Genomic DNA, 20,358 nt, shown 5'->3' with positions numbered 1-20,358 from the left:
TAAGCAGCTCTTCTGAAAATACTTCCAAAACCAGGCACAGGATCTTTGTACCAACAGAGTAGAAGACCTGCTTGCGTCCATAGTGGCACTGGTCTCCCGACACATGCTGTCTCAAGCGCACTTCTGCAGGACAGCGGTTCCCTCCCAGGGACCACCCTTTTTCTCTGACGTTAGGTCTTCAGTACACTGACTATAATCACCATAAGGATGACTGTGTCCATTTAAAATGACCCAAAAGCTAGAGAGCAGCACCAAAACTCTGTGTGTTTAATGGAAACTTTTGATCAAAACTAAAGGGGGGAAAATTCAAAAGCATGAAAGCAGAAGGACAACTGGAAAATAACACAAAAATCCCATGTTTAAGAAAAAGTCAGTTTTATTGTATGTCGTGGCTTCAGAAGTCATTGTGGGACAGAGGAAAGGGGAAAGAGGGGAGCAGGAGCCAACATGGGGGTGTGTGTGTGTGTGAGAAAGGCGGTGGGAGTACCTACGGTTTGGTTCTTTGGATCGTTAGAGGAACCAGTGAGAACAAGAAATTAGAGCAATATCACTGATGGAGAACAAAAGAAAGGAGTTAGTGGAATATCGCACTGCACTAGCAGAGAAATAACTAGGGCAGGAAGTATAACAAAAAAAATGAAATGCTGTATAAGTTTTTGTTTCCACTGGAATCTCCCACACGCAGGTGATCAAGCATCCCAATGGGAGAAGACAGTGGCAGTGTTGCTCGTTACCATGGCAGCCACACCACTCAGCCACAGAGTACATCATGGTTTCTGCCAGAGCACGTGCCGAGGCTCAGTTCTTGATCCTGACGGGCAGCTTTTCTTTTTCATGCCGTTTGTGAGTGTGTTACAGATTCCGCTGTGGAGCAACATCGAGGCATGGATGAAGGATGGAGGCGGCATCAACAGCAGCCAGGCATCGGGGTAGGACAAGGCAGGGTGGGGCAAGGAGGGGTACAGATGAATGCAAGGGTCACTCCAGCCCACTGTCCCCACCCCCAAGCCAGTGTCCCATCTCCCACCTTTAGCCAAAATTGTGCAGCGCCAGCCGGAAAATGTCATTAGTGCACACCCAGGCATCATTGATGTTCTTCAACAGGAAGATCTGGTGGAAGCCCATGATGGGGTCCTCATCAGCCTGTCATTCACACAGTGGAGGAGGAGTGAGTCCCAGATATGAGCAGGCACTTAAACACCCCAACGGTAAGGGGCAGTAGAGTCTACTGCATGTTGGGTCAAGGCAGGAGGCAAACGACTAATTATCGGTGACTGGGCAAAGGCTGCAAACAAAGATGCCAGCACTCACCTTCAGCTGCCCCACCACCATACTGAGGATACAGCTGTCTGGTGTGGGCTGGTGGTCCTGTGCCGTTATGCTGTGAGCGATTTTTGTGAAGGGAAGGCTCTGCCGAGACATGGAGAAGATGCAGGATAAAATGACTAAGCAAGTCTTCAACCTGGCCACACCCACTGTGTCACAAAACACATTTTGGTAAAAATACAGAACAGGACATGTATAGTATCTGTAAAGCACTTGGACATACAACACTTACAGATAGCTTCTCAACAATCGCTGCTTTTCCCTGGAATTGCTGTCCCTCCCACGTAAGGCATGATGCGTCAATCTGGAAGAGGAGAGTGCAGTTCTGGATGGGCAGAGGGCTGAGCCACACTGGGAGAAAGGAGCAGCTGGAGAAACCAGGCCATTGAATGCAGGGTTGAGAGCAGCCTGGGCAGTACACCTGCCCCGTTTTATTTCTGGGCTAATAAAACTTGCATATAAACACTGATCAGCAATGAACCAGAAACAAGTTTTTACACAGAAAGCCCAGACAGATGTGTGGAATTGCTGCTATTGCTGTTAGAACTGTCATACCATCCACATTCTGATGCTCCTGAGGAGACAAGGGCTTTGGGAAGCTCCAGGCCATCCCCCAGGTCTAAGCACTATACAGACCTCACTATGCTCACTAATGGCCAGGGAGTCAGTACAGAGGCAGAGCTACACAGGTAGTAATACAATCAAACTGTTCCTCCTGCTCCAGTGGGCACAAACTGGGCTTCATCATAAACACAATCCCTTCCTTCAGCAATGAGATGATCAAACGAGGTGAAATTCACATCTCCAAGACACACAATGCAGCTAAAATGTGTGTAATGTGTGAAATTCCAGGCCTGTTATTTGCCCTTCAAGTAATTATTTCAGCCCACAGTAATTTGTATCTACACTCAACAGCCAGATTATTAGGTACACCTTGCTAGTTCCAGGTTGGACCCCCTTTTGCTTTCAGAATTGCCTTAATTCTTCGTGGCATAGATTCAACAAGGTGGTGGAAACATTCCTCAGAGATTTTGGTCCATATTGACATGACGGCATCACGCAGTTGCTGCAGATTTGTCAGCTGCACATCAATGATGTGAATCTCCCATTCCACCACATCCCAAAGGTGCTCTATTGGATTGAGATCTGGTGACTGGGGAGGCCATTTGAGTATAGTGAACTCATTGTCATGTTCAAGAAACCAGTTTGAGATGACTGAGCTTTGTGACATGGCATACTATCCTGCTGGAAGTAGTCATCAGAAGATGGGTACACTGTGGTCATAAAGGGATGGACATGGTCAGTAACAATACTCAGGTAGGCTGTGGTGTTTAAACGATGCTCAGTTGGTACTAAAGGACCCAAAGTGTGTCAAGAAAATATCCCCCACACCATTACACCACCACCACCAGCCTGAACCGTTGATACAAGGCAAGACGGATCCATGTTTATGAAAAATTCTGACCTTACCATCTGAATGTCGCAGCAGAAATTGAGACTCAGACCAGGCAACGTTTTCTCCATCTTCTATGGGATAATTTTGGTGAGCCCGTGCAAATTGTAGCCTCAGTTTCCTGTTCTTAGCTGACAGGAGTAGCACCCAGTGTGGTCTTCTGCTGCTGTAGCCCGTCTGCTTCAAGGTTCGATGTGTTGTGCATTCAGAGATGCTCTTCTACATACTTCGGTTGTAATGACTGGTTATTTGAGTTACTGTTGCCTTTCTATCCCCTCGAACCAGTCTGGCCATTCTCCTCTGACCTCTGGCATCAACAAGGCATTTTTGCCCACAGAACTGTCACTCACTGGATATTTTCTCTTTTTCCAACCATTCTCTGGAAACCCTAGAGATGGTTGTGCGTGAAAATCCCAGTAGATCAGCAGTTTCGGAAATACTCAGACCGGCCCATCTGGCACCAGCAAGGACGTCACGTTCAAAGTCACTTAAATCCCCTTTCTTCCCCATTCTGATGCTCAGTTTGAACTTCAGCAGATCATCTTGACCATGTCTACGTGCCTAAATGCATTCAGACGCTGCCATGTAATTGGCTGATTAGATATTTGTGTTAACAAGCAGCTGAACAGGTGTACCTAATAAAGTGGCCGGTGAGTATTTAGAGAATTGAATGAGAGTGAAGACCTGCTGCAGGTCAACATGAGGAGGTATATGCGTGTGTGTGTGTGTAGGACACATATGCCAACACTCACATATATTGCTCCCAGCTGGGACCTGTCAGTGTCAAACAGCTGATAGTAGTGCTGCACAAAGCTGGATCCAATCTGTTCCCAAATCGGCTTGTCACCCATCCTGATTCAGCCGGCAGCAGCCACTGATGAGAAGGAGGGGGCAGAGAGAGTGAGACAGAGGAAGAATGTGAGGAAACAGAGAAAGTCTACCTTACTTTCCTTGTTAAGCCCATATTTCTTTACCGCACTAAAACATGTTAAATTAAATCTTGGCATCAGGAAAAACAGGAAGCTTGTGCAGGTTGAAAATCATCACAGGATCAGCTTAAAACAAACAAAAAGAAGCTATATCTGAACACAATCATTTTAGGAATCATTCAGTTCACCATTACTCCCAGCAGTCCATAGCCAAGACCCTTCACAGAGGCCTTCAAACCTCTGCAGCAACTGAGTCCCTCAAATGGAGCCCTGTGAAGAGCAAACCTTCCTCATAGCTACAGATGTCACAAGAGGAACTTCTGGTTGATCCTGAAAGTCCAGCTGATCTACCTATATTGCATACTTTGTCTCACTCTCACACCACCCTGAATTGACACCCATACTATAATGCACATGTAGCAAAACCTCCAAAGACTGCTGTCATGCATCAAGAGCCCAGGTTCAAGCCCTTGCACAGTACTGGGATGATTCCACCATGCTGTGGTATGCCATGAATATTCAATCATTGGAATGGATAGACATCAGAGGGTTCCTGGGTCAGAAATGCACAGCAAATGTAACGTTCTCCATTTCTTTTTTTTTTAAATAAAAAAAAAAAAAGTACCTGGCCAAAAACTCTTACACTGTTCCCCACATACACAGCTCCTGTGGGGTAAAATAGAGTAAACCTTATATAGGGAATATAAAGAAATTCACACACTTCCAAATCATAAAAAAAAATTCTAATAGAGACACTCAGACCAAACAGACACCACCCCCCCAGTCCATTGGCATTTCCACCTACCCTGCAGTGACCTCCACCGACCACAATCCATGTGTTTGTCAGTGCAGGGGGGCAACCTGTTGTCTATCCTCTGACAGACTGAGGAGCAGGAAAAAGAAGGAACAGCACTGTGCCAGCCTACCCTTCAATCTCCCAAACACACATGCAGGACAGGCGTGAGCGATGTGACCGGTGCCGATAAACAGGCACACTGGTATGTGTCATTATAACCAATAAAATATTTTATTTAACCAGCCAGTCTTAACAGTTGAATGGGTCCAATACTCCAGACAGTGGAGTATGACCTCAGTAATCTTAGCTTCCCAAATTGTAAAATATCTTATAATATATTTGAAAAAATTTCAGCCTGGTTTCCACACTGGTTACAGCACTGAAATAGCGCTCACAAGTGTTAATGATATTCTCACCTCTTCTGATGCTGGTCAGATCTCAATTCTTATGTTACTGGACTTAAGTGCTGCATTCGACACTGTAGACCATAGTATCCAATTGAGCAGACTTGAAAACCTGGTTGGCCTAAAAGGTACCGTTCTGAAGTGGGTTGACTTGAATTTAGCTAACCATGAATAATTCGTACTGAAATCTGATGACTGCACCCCCTCCATCTCAACTACAGTTCAGCATGATGTGCGACAGGGCTCTGTGTTGGGGCCATTACTGTTGTAACCCATTGGTAACATATAGAGTGACATTATTCGCAAAGACAATGTGAATTTCCACTCGTATGCCGATGACACACAGCTATATGTATTGTTTAAGTCTGATGATCCATCACATGCGGTGTCTTTAGCTAATTGTTTTACCAGTATAAAATTATGGATGAGTAAAAAATTTTTTTTTATCTCTAAATGCCAGTAAAACAGAGATACTTGTGGTGGGTGGTGATGCCAAAACTCTTGACATAATCACACCAATCTTTACAACAAATGATATTACCTTCAAGCTGACAGATTGTGTCAAGGATTTGGGTGTCCTGTTGGATGGGAAGATGTCATTTGTATCTCATGTAAATGCTCAGACTAAATTGTGCTTCCTTCAGTTAAGAAACATAGCTAAATTACAGCAATTCCTCTGTAGATGGGATGCTGAGAAACTGGTTCATGCTTTTGTTTCAAGCAGGCTGGACTTTTGTAATGCTTTATTGTCGGGTTGTCCATACTAGACTGCATCCAGGCTACAGCTGGTACAAAATGCTGCTGTAAAAATTGTCACTAGAACGTACGACCATATAAACACCTGTAACTAAATTGTTACATTGGCTCCTAGTCGCATTTAGAGTTGATTAGAAAATCCTTCTTTTGACCTATAAGGCAGTACATGGTATTGTTCCGGCTTTCCTTTGTGAGATTATTGATTCTTGCATCCCTGGACAATATCATCGTTCATTGGATGCAGGTTACCTTAAAGTATCAGTAGGAGGTATCAGTGGTCACGCCTTTAGTTATAGAGCACCTAAACTGTGGAATACTTTGCCAGTTACTGTCAGAAATGCCCCATTTGTTTCTGTTTTCAAATCCAGACTAAAGACTTGTATGTTCACTGAGGCATTCCACCTCAAAATGTAATTCCACTTGCCTTGGTTGTTTTTACCACCTATGCATATTAAATTGACTATTTTTGAGCACTGCCTCGCTACATAAGACTTGAGGAGGCCAGCCAGCGGCGACAGACGAATCCCATGTTGACTGAAGATGATGACCAACTGCCATGATGGATGAGACATCCCATGCTGAGCTGGGGATTCAAGATACCTTATAGCAACAATATCATTATTACTTGTTAACTGGCTTAAACTTGTTACTAAATCTAGAATGCCCAGGAGGGGTGAGCAACCACTGGCCCTTGGACCCCCAGAGGTTTTTTTTTTCCCCTCCCTGAACTTCCAATTGGGAGTTTTTGCTCCTTTCCTCCGTGGCCACTAGGCATACTTATAGCTATATAAAAGTACTATATTACGGTAGTCATTAGTCAACTGTCTTTGTTTCTTATCTGATGTATTTGTTTTTCTTGCCTTACGGCTGTATTAAAGCACTCTGTGTCACTGCGTGAGAAGAGCACTCTATAAAAAAATTGAATGATCAGAGATTTACTGAAACCATGAAGACTGTTACATGGAATTGCATTGATCTTTTATAAAGATGTTCCTGGAAATACCCCTGAGAGCACTGGAAGCAGAATGTTTACACTCAGTTATTGAATTAAAAAACCAGCTCAGACAGAAACTGAACCCACAGCAGGACTGTCCTCCCAGATTGACATATGAGGTTCCAAAGGGTTCAACCAAGGTGGACCGCAGTAGATGCTACAGTCCACCCGATCCTAACATGTAGGCTACACTCCCTCAGAGGGACACTTTAATAAGTCAGTATAACCCAGCATAGTGAGGTGAAGTGTCCAAGACACAGAATCATCAGTTATCACATTGGTCTGCAGCCCATCCTCAACACTATAAAAATTACTAAACTGTGCTGGAAATATAAATTTAACACCAGTTAGACTGATTTATAAAATGTGTCTATATAAAAGTAAATTTTACACTAAGAAAGTTGAGAGCAACTATCAGCGTGTGTATGAGAACACACACCACCTATCACTACACTGGGCTCCGGCTCTCAGGGCTCCATTGTGTTGAGCACTCGCTACTGTCCTGCAAAAGCTCCTTTTATCCCACTGTGTGGCTGACACATGGGTTTGATAGACAGACCTGCAGCATCAGTCATTTTACACACAGCTTCACCACACCCTCTTTAACCAAACTAATTGACCCTAGTCTAACTACAAACACACAAACATGGCAACTACCAGGTTAACTCACTACTGTAGCATCTTTCAGCACAGTACCTCCATTGCTCTAGTAAAATATTATGCTCAGTAATGAAGTTAATAATGATGCAAGTATTATTTGCATGTGATGAGTAGTAGTCTTCATCCCTAAAGAAAAATGCCAGTTAATGGTACTGAGTATTGCCCTAAGTGGGGTTATTAGTAACCTGTGGAGTTACAACATAGCTAGTTATCAAACTGCTTACTAACTGAAGTGTCTGTCATCTCAACATTGCACCTGAAAAGAAAGCAAATATTACAGCCTGGACCACTGCTCCCTTCATCTGGATATTCTAGGGTTTAAAAATTAAAAATTTAAAAAAAAAAAAAAAAAATATGGCAAGTCAAAAAAAACTTACATGTAAATATCCATTTACCCTACAGACTAGCAAAAAACACTGCATTTTAAGAAACATTCTAAATTTAGATTCACCCACTGACCAAGGTGGTTTGACTTTCCATGTGAGACACTCCTGTGTCTTGGCTGCATTACATCACAGAGGGTTTGACACCAGAGTGTGTGTGTGTACGTATGTAACTGTCTCCGATCCCCAGGCCAGAGCAGTGCGTTTTCAAATATGTCAAATGGTGTCCAACACACAAAGCCTGGTAACTACCGAATGAATAACCACGAAAACTCTCCGAAGCGAGAGATACGACGACTGCTCTGGTTTTTACACAAACATCTACCTCCTCGGTAACCACAGTGACACGTTAACAATCCTCTTATTCTTTGTTGCATGATATTATCGGTAAAAACACTGCAAATCAAAAATGTTGTATATAAACAGAGGAGACTGAACGAACTGTGACCACCAGTGAGTGAGACACTCAACCGTGGAACTAGTTCGACTAGTAAGTTAGTGGGAACACAGGCTCCTCCGACAAGCTAGCCTACTGTGCTCACACACAGTTGGGTACACGTCCAGCCCAATCCCGAGTCAACAACCACCTGCTCGCAGCGTGCTAGACACTCCCACAGCTGAACTCGGGACAGTAGCTGGGCTGGGACGAAGGAAGAAAGCCAAAAGAAAAAAAAGGAGAGAAGGTCCCGGTAAGGAATGAGTAGAAAGCACAATGAGTTTAGGCCTACGGCCCGAGCCGGGGGGCGCTCAGGTGCCCAGTCCCTATCCTGACTCAGTTACACTGCGCGTCGGGCGCACTCGCTGATGCTGCTGCTGCTGCTGCTGCCGCGCATGCCGGTCCACAGCCTATATAATTAATTAAATAAATAATTAATTAATAAATACCCAAGAACCGGGCTCTAAGGCTAGGTACTGGGAGTCCACACAGTACCATTCAGAGTTAGGAGAACCGCCTCGAACCACTGAAACCACCAAAACATACCCATACTTACCGAGCGCCCACAGCACCAACCAGTCCTCCCAGTTATGGCGATCCCCAAGCGCTCCTCATTCGTCAGAGCATGCGCATTAATGCGGTCCCGCTTTTCTGCTTTCTGGGAAAAGAAGTTCTTTTGAATTGGGCCCCCACGATGGAACTCTATTTCTATGTAGCACCAGTTTCGGTTATCTCGCGCTGAAGCACTACAAGACCCAGAAACCCAAGCCGCCGGTTTTCAAACAACCAGTGTTTTAACGGTCTTTCCCCAAATTGAACTTTATAGGTGTGTGAATGTGAAGATTGTCCCTAGCCTGTACAGCAAAAGAGGAAAGCAAAAGGTATTCAAATGATATGACATTTCAGTTATTGTTCATAACAACGAATATAGTGCATGTAATGGTACATTGGTACAGTGAAGGTTTCACCAATGTTCAGTTTTATAAGTAGCACAGATCTGTAGGGTGTGAGTAGACATTTAATTTTTTTTTTTTTAAGCTGTAAGATTTCTGAAATACCTTCAGCAAGGTACACTTAGCTCTCTGCTATTTACATGAAAAAGTTTTTAAAAAATCCCCTTTCGTCCCAAGGTGCGACATGTCATTCTTTCCAAATATCTGGTATTTGGTCTCAAGGTGAAATATCTCTGGTGTTTGCTGCTTAAAAATGTACTGTATTTACTGAATAAGTACAATAACTTGTCACAGGTGTTTTGTTTTTTTGCCATTTGTCCACATTAAGCATGTCATGTTCTTAAAGGTAGCAGCACATGATAAGTAACTGAATGCAATGTGTGTGGGTAACTGAGTTAGCAGTGACAATAATGGTAAGCCTGTGGAAGGGCTGAACAAAAACTCAGACAAGGCCGGAACATCATCACATAGGTGTCTCATTCCTGATTCTAGTCGCAGTATCTTGGCCATCTCACCTGACCAAATGGGCCTTCCTGACACAGAGGGCTGCTGTGACACAACAGGGACTAAAACCTGGACTCACAGCACATCACCAGTGTGCCACAGGACAGGCAGCTTTGTGGAATTCGTTTTAAAGATTCATTATTGCTATACCGGTCAATGGAGTTTTAAAATGAAGACCTGATGTGATGCTGGAAGTTGCAGCAGGTTATGGTAACCCAAACACAAATGCTGACAAAAAGTCTTTATTTCCAAGAGATAAAAAAGATCAGTTTCATTGAACAACATTCCTCATTTTGTAGACTGGTTCTTCTTCCTGAAAATAACTTCCTATCTGAAATATATCAGTTATTTGTCAATAAAATAGATTACAAAACTATTCTAATTTTTGCAGAAACATTACCATATCCGCGTGTAGATTGCCTTGTCACTGGGTAATCCCTTCGTAGAAGTACTGTGTTCTCACTTGTCTATTAGGCATGGCCATGAGGTCCTGTACCCTACTACCTCTTGCAGTGTACATTCAAAGGAGGTGTGATTCTAGTTACTTTACTACACACTGTTTGGTCTCAACTTCTCAAAGGACACTGGTGACCTCTAGCTCCACTTGTTAATTATTAACAGAAAAGTCTTTTTGAGAAAATAACATCCACCAGGGGTTCTGAGTAGTGGGGGTGCGGTGGTGCAGCAGATTTGGCCTGTGCGTGCTTTCTGGTAGGTCTGAGGTTCGAGTCCTGCTTGGGGTGCTGTGACAGACTGGCGTCCGGTCCTGGGTGTGTCCTTTACCCCTCCAGCCTTGCACCCTGTGTTACTGGGTTAGGCTCCGGCTCGCCACAGCCTCCACTCTGGATAAGCGGTTTCAGTCAGTGTGTGCAGTGGCTCTGATTTTAGTGTTCTCAACCAGCTCCAACAACAAACACGTACGATGTAACATGGTACAATCCAACAGAGGTGTGCTAGTAATCATTATGACAGAGCCCTCACTAAACCTCATGTAATACATCTATTTTTGAACTACTGGCTGATTCATTTGACAAACTGCTGTGACATCACTGAACGGTTCTGTGAACACACTTTCTGCTGGTGTCATCTTTCATAGTCTATAGAGGTCTGGTAATTTTTTTCATGGAAGGCCATCTCACATTCACATCGGAGAATACGAGAGATGGCAGCGGTGAAGTTTGCAAACATTTCGACAATTTTTTTCCCCCAACCTATAACATCTTCTGTATCAGTGAGGGCCAGAATGGAATACAAACTGCCACGATTCTGTACCACCACTCAAGAGAGAACAACATGAGCAGTAAAATGTTTACACAGTCTTATCCCCAAAGTGGTCCCCAAGTTCTTTCAGCACCCACACCAACACATATGTCTTGTGTGAAATACTTTAAGAATAATGTTGACAAGACGGCCAGGTGACCAGAAGGGGGCTCCACATGAGAAATAGGTAAGCTTGGACCATTTGGGCACATCGTAGTCCACTTTCATCACCGACTTCATGGACCCTTCCCGGGGGATGCACTGGGGTCACACCATTTCAATGGAGCAGGCTGATGGAGTCAGGGCCAAGCTGAAAAGTGGAACCACAGTCCAGCATTCAACAGTTGTCACACTGTGTGTGGCTGGTGAAATGAGGAACCTCAAGCCCCTGTGGCAGGTTCTTTAGTGCCAAACTAGATGTAAACTCATGTAGAACAAAGCAGGTGGGTTTTTGTGTGTAATTCCTTGGGTCCTGTACCCATGCTGGTCGCCTGTCCCGCTGCATGTGTCAGACCCTCCTGCGCACACCCTGAGCGGTCAGCATGCGATCCCGCTCGCGCACCTCCTCGCGCAGCTTGGCCTCGGTGACGCGCAGCTGCCGGATCGCCCTCTTCATTTCCTTCATCTTCACCTCCAGCAAGGCAATGATGTCACGCTGTTCATTGAGTTTCTTGAGCAGCTCGACCGCAGTGGTGCCCGCGCCCAGCGAGTACGGGTGGTCCAGGGCGCTGGTGGAGCGCGGGGAGGCCGGGCGCGCGGGCACGACGGGCGCCGCACTGGTGACAGTGGGCAGCGGGGGGGTGACGATACAAGCGGGTGAAAAGCCCTCCAAGGCCGAGAGGCAGTGACCGTCGCCCGGCAGCGTCAGGTCCACGGGGCTCGCCTCCTGGAGCCTGCTGTCCCCCGCACCACCCTCCGCGGGGCTCAGCGTAATTAGTCCGGTGACGAGCGGTAGCGTGGTGGATACCTTCCTTCTGCGGCCGCGACGGCTCCTGCACTCGTTGACCCCGCGCAGCGGGAAGAGCGTGGGCACGCGGATGCTGTACGTCTTGCGGCCCCCAGGGAAGTGTGAGCTACACACGCGATGTCCCGTGGTGGGCTGGAACGTGCTGAAGCAGCCGCTCACGCCGGCCCGGGAGATGTTCTTCAACCAAATTTCCCTCTGCGCCGTGTCCTTCGGGAAGGTGTAGAAGCGCAGGTCTCGGTCGCGGTGCGAGTTGTTATAGCAACCAGGGACACAGCACGTGAACCCGGGCATCCTGAATGGCAAGTGCGGCCCGAAGGCGCTTGTAATCACACTGAAGTTTCCCCTGCTTTCAGCGTTGTTTGGCTCTTCGGTATGCTATTCTGAGCACCACAGCACTGGAGCCGGAACTGCAACTCCCATAATGCGCTTCACTTCCTGTTTTCCTTTCTCGGACTTGTTCATTCACGGAAAAGACCCATTGTGTTAACAAAAAAAAAATTTAGAAACAAAAGACTAGCCTTAAGTTTAGCTTAGCAGAAGTATCTACTGTTGTTTTAAAACGCTGTGAAAAACACGATGGACCTAATTGGCCCGCTTCCAAGAATTTTAGGCGGTAGTTTCACGACTACAACTCCCAGAGGGCTGCCTAACCGTCCAAGAGCCGTTTTTGAAAGCGGCGTGTCGTGACATGATACCTGCTTGAATATAAAGGCGGGAGCGAAAACTCAACAGAAACCTAAAAGGAATCGTCAGCTTTGGTGTACGAGAGGAAGTGCATTTCTTGAGTCCACTATTTCAGACAACTTTTCCCAAAATATTGTGAAGAAATTCAAATTGACAACAGGTAAGTAGCATGTCGGGCAGGTTCGATGGTTGTTGTAGTTGTGCAGTTCTGGAGTCAATCGATGTGAACTTGTATCTTTTGTTTCTGTGATGTAGTTACGACGTTACGATGGAATTAGAGGACGAGGATGTATCTGCGCGTGTACTCCTCAGGCAGTTGTTGCACGCAGAGTCGCCAAGGCGCCCCGTCACCCGCAGGTAGCTGCAGCCCAAACAGATTGTAGATCGATGGATTTTACTGATATACTGCTAAATGAATTTAAACTAGTGAACTCTCATATAAGAAAAGTAAAATGAATTTGTAATTGTATCCCTTTTCCTTAATTTCCTGGTTTCACCACCTACTAGCATGGTCCAGTCTCAGAATTCCAGGACCAGGCAAAGTACCCAGCAGCTCAGTACTGCAGGGTTCCAGTCCCCTCGCATGGCCCTGCGACAGAAGCTGAAAGAAAGACTTCATGAGGTGTGATGGATGGACCAGCCATGGTGGCACACTCTAGTGGTTTTCACAAGTCAAAAGCATTCATTCAATAGGTCTTGGTAAACTAGTATATCATTTCCATGTAGCAAAGTCCTCAGTCATTTGAGTAACTGCCTTCTTTCTAACTACAGAATTTACAAAGTATTTGTAATCAGTGGTTATGTCAGTATGAAATTTGCTGAAGAGTAAATGATAATAGGGTGAGGAGCTCAGTCACCCGGGAGGAGCTCGGAGTAGAGCCGCTGCTCCTCCGCATCGAGAGGAGCCAGTTGAGGTGGCTCGGGCATCTGTTCCGGATGCCTCCTGGACGCCTCCCTGGAGAGGTGTTCCGGGCTTGTCCCACTGGGAGGAGGCCTCGGGGCAGACCCAGGACACGTTGGAGAGACTATGTCTCCCGGCTGGCCTGGGAACGCCTTGGGGTTCCCCCAGAGGAACTGGAGGAGGTGTGCGGGGAGAGGGAAGTCTGGAGTACTCTGCTCGGACTGCTGCCCCCGCGACCCGGCCCCGGATAAAGCGGAGGAAGATGGATGGATGGATAAATGATAATATTTTATGTAACATCAGTGTGTTCTAATGCTCTAATCACTGACATAATTCAGCAGGTCTAGAACATGTGGGAAGAATCAGCCTTTTATGAAGTGTGCAGAATTTAGTTTTGATATGCAGCATATCATATTTAAGATACATTTTTACAGTGCCTTGTTAAATTACAAGTACATTTGACTGCTGGTGTCTGTCCTGAAACCATGCTGTGTTATGACAGAACTGTGAAACAGTATATAGTGTGAAAGGTTGGAAAATCCCTGTTCTCCAGAGTGCTTCCAAATCACCTGTCCAGGAGAAGAGGAGACTGTCTGCCAGGTTCTCTAAGACCAGACCTTTAACTCCAAGCTCCGTTCTTCAACTGGATGATGATGATGATGATGTCACAACCCGAGGACTCCTGCGTGGAATCTTACAGACAGGTGAGTCTGTAAATGTGCATCTGTGTAATTGTGTGCTCCTTATATTGGTGCTTGTATTACTTAACCATTGAGAGCAACTGTTGTGGGGTGCGGTGGCGCAGTGGGTTGGACCGCAGTCCTGCTCTCCGGTGGGTCTGGGGTTCAAGTCCCGCTTGGGGTGCCTTGCGGCGGACTGGCGTCCCGTCCTGGGTGTGTCCCCTTCCCCCTCTGGCCTTACGCCCTGTGTTGCCGGGTTAGGCTCCGGTTCCCCGTGACCCCGTAAGGGACAAGCGGTTCTGAAAATGTGTGTGTGTGTGTGTGAGAGCAACTGCACATTGATGCAACTTAATTAAACTTCTTAAATGAGTCCATAAAAATCTGTGTACTGTGTGATGCTTATATTAAGCAAAGTGGTATATAATACAAAAGTTCAAACCAGTACAGTATTTTTAAGTTATATACTAGTTGTGTAATCATGCAATTCAGCTGTCAGCTTCAGGTGTATGCTGTTTGCCTACCTCCATGCTTTGAGTAATTTTGGCATGATTTAAAGAAATGCTGGTAAAAATGTATGTATGTATGTATGTATGTATGTATGTATGTGTGTTTTCAGTCAGTAACTGGATCATTTTAGGTGAATAGGGTGGAAGGAAAACCAGAAAGCCAGCAGTCTGTCAGAAATGTAGTGACCGTAAGTGAATGATGATTGGTTTTAGGGCTTAAATGAGACAAGAAATGACCTTTTTGGGATATTTTTCTTTGGTGTTCACCCCTTCAGAGCCAGAGATGTCCCTCTTAGTTCCAGTCCAGTCCACAAAGGAGGACACAGAACCAGGTTCAGCTGAGTCCAGTGTGTACAGTAGCCAGCCCAGGTGGGTCTTTCTGGTGTTCAAATGATAGCGCTTTCTCTGGAGTTAGTTGCTTACTGCCTAGAGGTGACATCTCACTTTGCAGTCAGAATTCTGTACTTCTGTTTATGCAAACATATGCATTTTCCTTCTCAGGGAATGATGCAATTGTACAAACCTCCCCCTTCTGGACACAGCAATGAAATGTAACTGATACGTTGTATGGTTGGTGGCCTCAGTTTGCTTCAGTTGTGACTTTGTTGGTATTTTGGCTATGATGCCATCATCCAGTGTAGAGATGACAGACCTGGAGCTTCCAGACCTTACCATTGCAAGTGTCACTACAGCCATCAGGGGGATCAGCAGGAAGAGGCCGCAGAAGAACATCAACCTGTCCATGTTCGTGAAGAAGCTTAATGAAGGAGAAGGTAAAGGGTTTACCCTTAAAGACTGTTTGCAGGTGCCAAAATGTATCATTTGCCTTTTTGTTTATATTTGTCAATATACCTTTCAGATCGGTTGGATGAGCAGCAGCCCGATGAAACAGGTCACCTGTCCACCTTGTCTCCTCAGTCTGTAAGGTAAACTGAGGTGAAATGGAGCTTTTCACAAGTCATACACAAAGGTTTGAGGTTTACAGATACTAGATTATTTACTAGTCTCAGTAGTGTCACTCCTCAGAACAGCTTATCTGTGTAGGCTTTAGACCGAACAGTGAGACTTAACCAAGTTGTTGCAAGGATTGCTGTGTGTCTCCTCTGACCTTCAAAATGTGTTCTGTTCATTTAATCATACCAGCTTGTCCCTGAACACCCCCTATGTGGACCCCAGCACAGAGAAGCAGGGACTGAGGAGGGCTGTAAAACGAAGGGTCATTGATGTGGACAACTTTGAGGAAGGTGTCCAGAACCGTCTTGTTAGAAAAATGAACACAGGTACTCGCCTAGGGAGACAACGGACTTGAATCTTACCAGCTTTTGCCAAGCAAATATGTAGTTATTTCCTGAAGTTGTTTGTGCTCAACTGAAGACCCTGTTGTGATTAAAGCATAAAACTTTTCAGTCTGAAATGTAACTTTTATTTTTTATTTTTAAAATAGTGGCTATATAGGTATATCTATTGTAATATTAATCCCCTTGATCTTTAGGTAACTTCTATTAAGTAACACTGATCTGGAATCAGAAACCAAAATTATGCAAAGATCAAAAATGATCAGTACCTTGTTTCCTGCTGTTTGTAGTTGTGATTGCACTAGATGTAAGTCATTGGTCCAGCAATTAAGGCACAAGGAAAAGACAAGGTGCATTACTTGGGGAAACTTGAGCCATATTGGTAGAATGAAATGTGCTGTTGATTAGGCAGCAGTAACTGATAGAGAGGAGATAAACCATTTCTACAATCTGTTTTTCTCAGATACGGAGCAGAGTCTGACTCTAGCCCACAGAAGGAGTGAGACTGGACCACTGGAGAAGTTTACTCTGGGCTTCACAGACTTCACTGCCATGGACACCACTGACATCATAATGAGCAGCACTGCACTCTATTCCCTGCCAGTGTCACAGAGCCCTGCAGCCAACATCTCCATTGCAGAGAGAGATGCAATAACTAGTATGGAAACCCAGAGAAACAAGGCTCAAGAGGTCCAGAAAGAGGCTAAAGACAAACAGGGTTATATGGAGCTGTCAGGCCCTGATAGGGAAAAAGAACAGGAGGCTGGTATGAGGGCACAGTATGAGGAGGCAGGTCAATGGCCCAGAGACAGTGTGGAAGAGAACATAATTGAAAGAGATAGGAGGGAAGGAAAGATGGAAGTTAAGTTCCAACTACATGAAGAGAAGTTAGGAGTAGAGGAAGTGGACAAAGAGTCTGAACAAGCACATAGGAATGACACTGTGGAGGTGCAGGAACTTGTCCAGTTTGGTAAGCAACACATTTTAGACCTTTGTGTAAAAGAGGTTGTTATAGAATCTGAAAAGAAGGATGAAGAACCAGCAGATGATTTACAAATGCAGGAAGGAGGAGGATCAGGGGATGAGTTGCAGATTGAGGAAGAGGAAGGGGATAAATCTCAAAAGAAACTAGCGTTCACTTCAGAATCTGGCAAAGACGAGATGGTGTCAGATCCTCTTCCTCAGCCAGACCAAATTAGATCAGAAGAGCAGGTATTGCCAGTCCAGCGCATGGCACGACAGAGATCCTTGCACTCTGAAGGTAGTGCAATGCTCCATAGGGTGATGAAAAGGGAACAGGGTTATAGGAGCCTGAGCTCTGCCCTTCAATGTATGGACACAGGTGAGTATGTAGGCTGAAATTGTGTCCCCCTTCTTGGTTCTTTATTGCATTATCTTATGTATGACTTGCAGGCACTTTTTGTCTGTTTCTTATGTAATTCAGTTTTAATTTTTAGAGGCTGGAGTTTCTCCTATATGGGCAGGTGCAGCCCAAGATGCCTCTTCCTCAGAGAAAGAGGCAAGTGGTGGCTGGCACACTGACTCAGAGGTGGAAGTCAAAAATCAAGAAGTGGAAGGTTCACCACTGCTGTCCTCACCACACACACCATGGACCCCTTCCTTGGGACCCAGGAACCTCCCCAGCAGGAGGAGCTGGAAGACAGCAGAGTTAACGGGAAAGACTGAAGTTGAGGAGGTGGGGATCCCAACTAACACCAGTAGAGAGATTCTCACAGAGGATCTCCAGAACAAATACAGTTGGAGTCCCAGTCGAGATCTAGAGCCTCTGGAGGGTGATGTGAGCCCTGTGCTCACCCCCACCCGAGAAGACGGAGATCTTGGTGCAACAGAAGCCAGCCAGGGAGAGGAAGGCAAGCGAGAAAGTGATCAAGATGATGGGTTTCTGAGTGAAGGTATACCACTTTTGCGGAGGTACCAAATTAGAACTTTTTTGCACATTTAGGATACCACTGAAAGTTCTGACTGTCAAAACAAAATTGCACCAGAACAGGATATAATTGGTATAAGGATGGTTGTGGTTCATTCATGTGTTCAGTGACAAACTCATCCCACAGATATTTAAAGTTTTTACATAGAGCTCAATGTAAATAAAGGAATGCAAGTTAAATAGTGTAGATTTCTTCTGTTCATTCCTCTGGTTCCATCTCTGGCTACATGGTAGAGTTCTCCATGAAGACCCCGGCCTTTGTTCGACAGAAAAGGAATATACAGACTCCTGAACCTCAGACCACACCTAACTTCCTCAAAACAAAGAGTAAAAGGCAAGTAGCTCTGCCTCCTTACCTGAAGCTTAGATATTTACTCATGGTTGACAATAGGAAATTCTAGCTTGTCTGTGTAAAAGAGTATGCTTTCAGCAGGACCAGTGTATGAAAATTGGATGCTCTGTGTCCCCAGGCAGTTTTCCAAGGCTGCTGCAGCTGCCAAACGTAAACCTCAGCTGAAGCAGCGGGCTCCAGCCACCGACAAAAACCCTGCCCTGCCTAGAAGCTATGTGATGTCCACCTTCAAGCATTTTGCAAAGACCAAGGTGTCCTCTGACATCTACCCAGTGCTCAAGGAAATGTAAGGCCAAAGGTGCTATGCCAGTGTATTCTGGTAGTTAAGGCCAAGGGGTTACTGTAGCAACTTTGGAAATTCTTTCACAGAGATGGAAGGTTGCTGAGGGAGTGTTTCTTTAGTCAGTAAAGCATCACAGCCAGTATACTCCATTCTGTACCTGATGAATCCCTGCATTCAGCCAGTTTCTCCCATAGTGCTCATTGTTTACATGCTTTTCTATTTCTAGTGCTCTACACATAATATCACAGTCTTCCGGTACAAGAGTTGGGCTACTTGGACTTGAATGGGTCATAGTCATATAGGACACCCCTTTGATATCTTCAGCCTTACTGAAGAAAAGTGTTTGGTTTGTGCAGTGAAGCTGATGATATCTGGGAAGACAAGTGGAAGCCTTGGGTAAAGACTGAATAGCAGTAACATGCATTGTCCATCATCCTACAGTATGGATAAATATTTTGACCGCTTGGCTGATGACCTGGAGGCGTATGCTGCCCACGCCAAGAGAACAACCATTCAAGTAGAGGATGTTGAGCTGCTTCTGAGGAGGTGAGCTGGTACCTGCTGTTGATCATGCTGCTAGGCTGTGCTGATCTGTAGATCTGTGTTAGTCCTAAGACTGCTCAGCACCAGTACTTTGTCTCCAGTTTAGGGTGCTAACCTATGGCCATCTCTTCAGACAGGGCTTTGTGACGGACAGCATGCCAGTGACTGCGCTCATTGAGCGATACTTCCCCCAGGGGTATAGGAAGCTACTCATCCCAGTCGCAACCAGTGGGAACAAGGTTGTGCCCATGCAGAGGAGATGAACAATGCCGTGGCTGAGACAAGCATAGCCCTTTAGCGAATCTTTACTAAAGAAGCTCTGGAACTGTGATCTATCTGTGCAAAGCTATTTAAAAAAAACAGCCAAGAAAGTGCCGTAGTCTGTGTTCTCACAGCTGTAGCAGACGACAGCATGTGTCATGAAACAAGCTGAAATAACTTTTTCAAATCAGATTTGTTTACTTTTTTGCTGTTGTCTGTATAAATTTTATCTTTCACAGAGTGGAAATAAACTTCATTTAAAAAGCAGAGCAAAAAAATATAAAACATAAGTAACAACATCCAGCCATGTCATGGATCTGCACAGTCTTTTCAGACATAAGATCTAAATTTATGCTGCAGTCTCTAAAAGCTCTACAGGTTCTGTTACAGTGCAAAGTACCTAGATTAATCTATAATTTCCTCTGGTGATAGGGCTGCTAAGCAACCAACATGCTACGGATGGCTTGAGTGGGATGCCATGTTTGGAGATGTATTATACAGAATGATGCTATTTAAATGTTTGTTTAGCTCCTTTCTGATTTTAATTGCAGTTTAAAAACAATTTAATTTCACTCGTGGTTAAAATGTTCACTCTCTCTCTATTAAAAGGAATTGACATATTGCTGTTGTAACTGCCAGCAAGCAGTGTTAACCCAGGTAAATATAGTATGCAGTGACAACCAAAGCCTATGACCTGAAGGACCACTGTGCGAAAGAGAACTTGGTTCTGCGGTGTGTCCTTGCAAGGATGGATTTCTTTTTCCCCCTTTTTTTTTTTTTAAAAAAAAATAAAGAAATTTGTGTCTTCTACCCAACCCTTCTGGATTATGGAGGAACAGAAAGGCAGTGCAAAATCCTGTGGGTTTTTTTTTTTTTTTTTTTTTTTTTTTTTTTTTTTTTTTTATTAATTATAAATTGTAGCAGAAAAGCTAGTAAAGGTCCTCAGTAGGGGAGAGTGGCATCAGTTAAGTGGGGGGAAAAAAGTCTACATTTTACTGTAGACAGTGATGTTACCCTCTGTCTTTGCTGTTCAGTGAGGTCAGGCTTGCTCTCAAAGGTGTATTGGGAAATCACCTAGCAAGCA

At 44.9% G+C, this 20,358-nt stretch overlaps 3 protein-coding genes across 7 annotated transcripts; 1 reads left to right on the top strand and 2 right to left on the bottom strand.

Annotated features, from left to right (window-relative positions):
• Positions 1-375: 375 nt before the first annotated feature.
• LOC108933964 (nuclear transport factor 2) lies at positions 376-8,762 on the bottom strand. Of its 3 annotated transcripts, XM_018751407.2 has the most exons (6): positions 8,694-8,762; positions 3,532-3,653; positions 1,559-1,630; positions 1,312-1,410; positions 1,028-1,143; positions 376-864 (listed from the first exon to the last, which is right to left on the bottom strand). In XM_018751407.2, exons 2-5 carry the CDS (start codon positions 3,628-3,630, stop codon positions 1,030-1,032), a joined length of 384 nt encoding a protein of 127 aa, XP_018606923.1. In that variant the 5' UTR covers positions 3,631-3,653; positions 8,694-8,762; the 3' UTR covers positions 376-864; positions 1,028-1,029. The 3 variants fall into 3 exon arrangements, with proteins under 3 accessions (XP_018606923.1, XP_018606922.1, XP_018606924.1); XM_018751406.2 differs by having other exon boundaries at positions 376-1,143; XM_018751408.2 differs by having other exon boundaries at positions 376-1,143; positions 8,684-8,723.
• Positions 8,763-10,406: 1,644 nt separating this feature from the next.
• On the bottom strand, positions 10,407-12,131 carry thap11 (THAP domain containing 11). The gene has a single exon (XM_029257154.1). The coding sequence runs from the start codon at positions 12,110-12,112 to the stop codon at positions 11,363-11,365; it is 750 nt and encodes a 249-aa protein (XP_029112987.1). The 5' UTR covers positions 12,113-12,131; the 3' UTR covers positions 10,407-11,362.
• Positions 12,132-12,136: 5 nt separating this feature from the next.
• On the top strand, positions 12,137-20,163 carry cenpt (centromere protein T). 3 transcript variants are annotated; one of them, XM_018751383.2, is made up of 14 exons: positions 12,137-12,665; positions 12,761-12,862; positions 13,013-13,127; positions 13,960-14,110; positions 14,868-14,961; positions 15,229-15,365; positions 15,452-15,518; positions 15,736-15,872; positions 16,351-16,857; positions 17,345-17,800; positions 18,070-18,169; positions 18,306-18,473; positions 18,912-19,016; positions 19,147-20,163. In XM_018751383.2, exons 2-14 carry the CDS (start codon positions 12,774-12,776, stop codon positions 19,274-19,276), a joined length of 2,256 nt encoding a protein of 751 aa, XP_018606899.1. In that variant the 5' UTR covers positions 12,137-12,665; positions 12,761-12,773; the 3' UTR covers positions 19,277-20,163. The 3 variants fall into 3 exon arrangements, with proteins under 3 accessions (XP_018606899.1, XP_018606897.1, XP_018606900.1); XM_018751381.2 differs by having other exon boundaries at positions 16,351-17,229; XM_018751384.2 differs by lacking the exons at positions 12,137-12,665; positions 12,761-12,862; positions 13,013-13,127; positions 13,960-14,110 and having other exon boundaries at positions 14,881-14,961; positions 15,234-15,365; positions 16,351-17,229.
• The last annotated feature ends 195 nt before the right edge of the window (positions 20,164-20,358 follow it).

Source organism: Scleropages formosus, chromosome 1 (genome assembly GCF_900964775.1).
Source record: "Scleropages formosus chromosome 1, fSclFor1.1, whole genome shotgun sequence".
Classification (NCBI taxonomy): domain Eukaryota; kingdom Metazoa; phylum Chordata; class Actinopteri; order Osteoglossiformes; family Osteoglossidae; genus Scleropages; species Scleropages formosus.
This window is presented reverse-complemented; position numbering and strand designations above follow the sequence as displayed.

Excerpts from the sequence above, each read along its gene's own strand:
- thap11 (XM_029257154.1), bottom strand. The coding sequence starts at position 12,112 with ATGCCCGGGTTCACGTGCTGTGTCCCTGGTTGCTATAACAACTCGCAC.
- cenpt (XM_018751381.2), top strand. The coding sequence starts at position 12,774 with ATGGAATTAGAGGACGAGGATGTATCTGCGCGTGTACTCCTCAGGCAG. Across the intron at positions 15,519-15,735 it reads TTGTCTCCTCAGTCTGTAAG|CTTGTCCCTGAACACCCCCT; the intron begins GTAAACTGAGGT and ends TAATCATACCAG. Across the intron at positions 17,801-18,069 it reads TGATGGGTTTCTGAGTGAAG|AGTTCTCCATGAAGACCCCG; the intron begins GTATACCACTTT and ends GCTACATGGTAG.
- LOC108933964 (XM_018751406.2), bottom strand. The coding sequence starts at position 3,630 with ATGGGTGACAAGCCGATTTGGGAACAGATTGGATCCAGCTTTGTGCAG. Across the intron at positions 1,631-3,531 it reads CCCAGCTGGGAGCAATATAT|ATTGACGCATCATGCCTTAC; the intron begins GTGAGTGTTGGC and ends CTCCTCTTCCAG. Across the intron at positions 1,144-1,311 it reads TGGTGGTGGGGCAGCTGAAG|GCTGATGAGGACCCCATCAT; the intron begins GTGAGTGCTGGC and ends TGTGAATGACAG.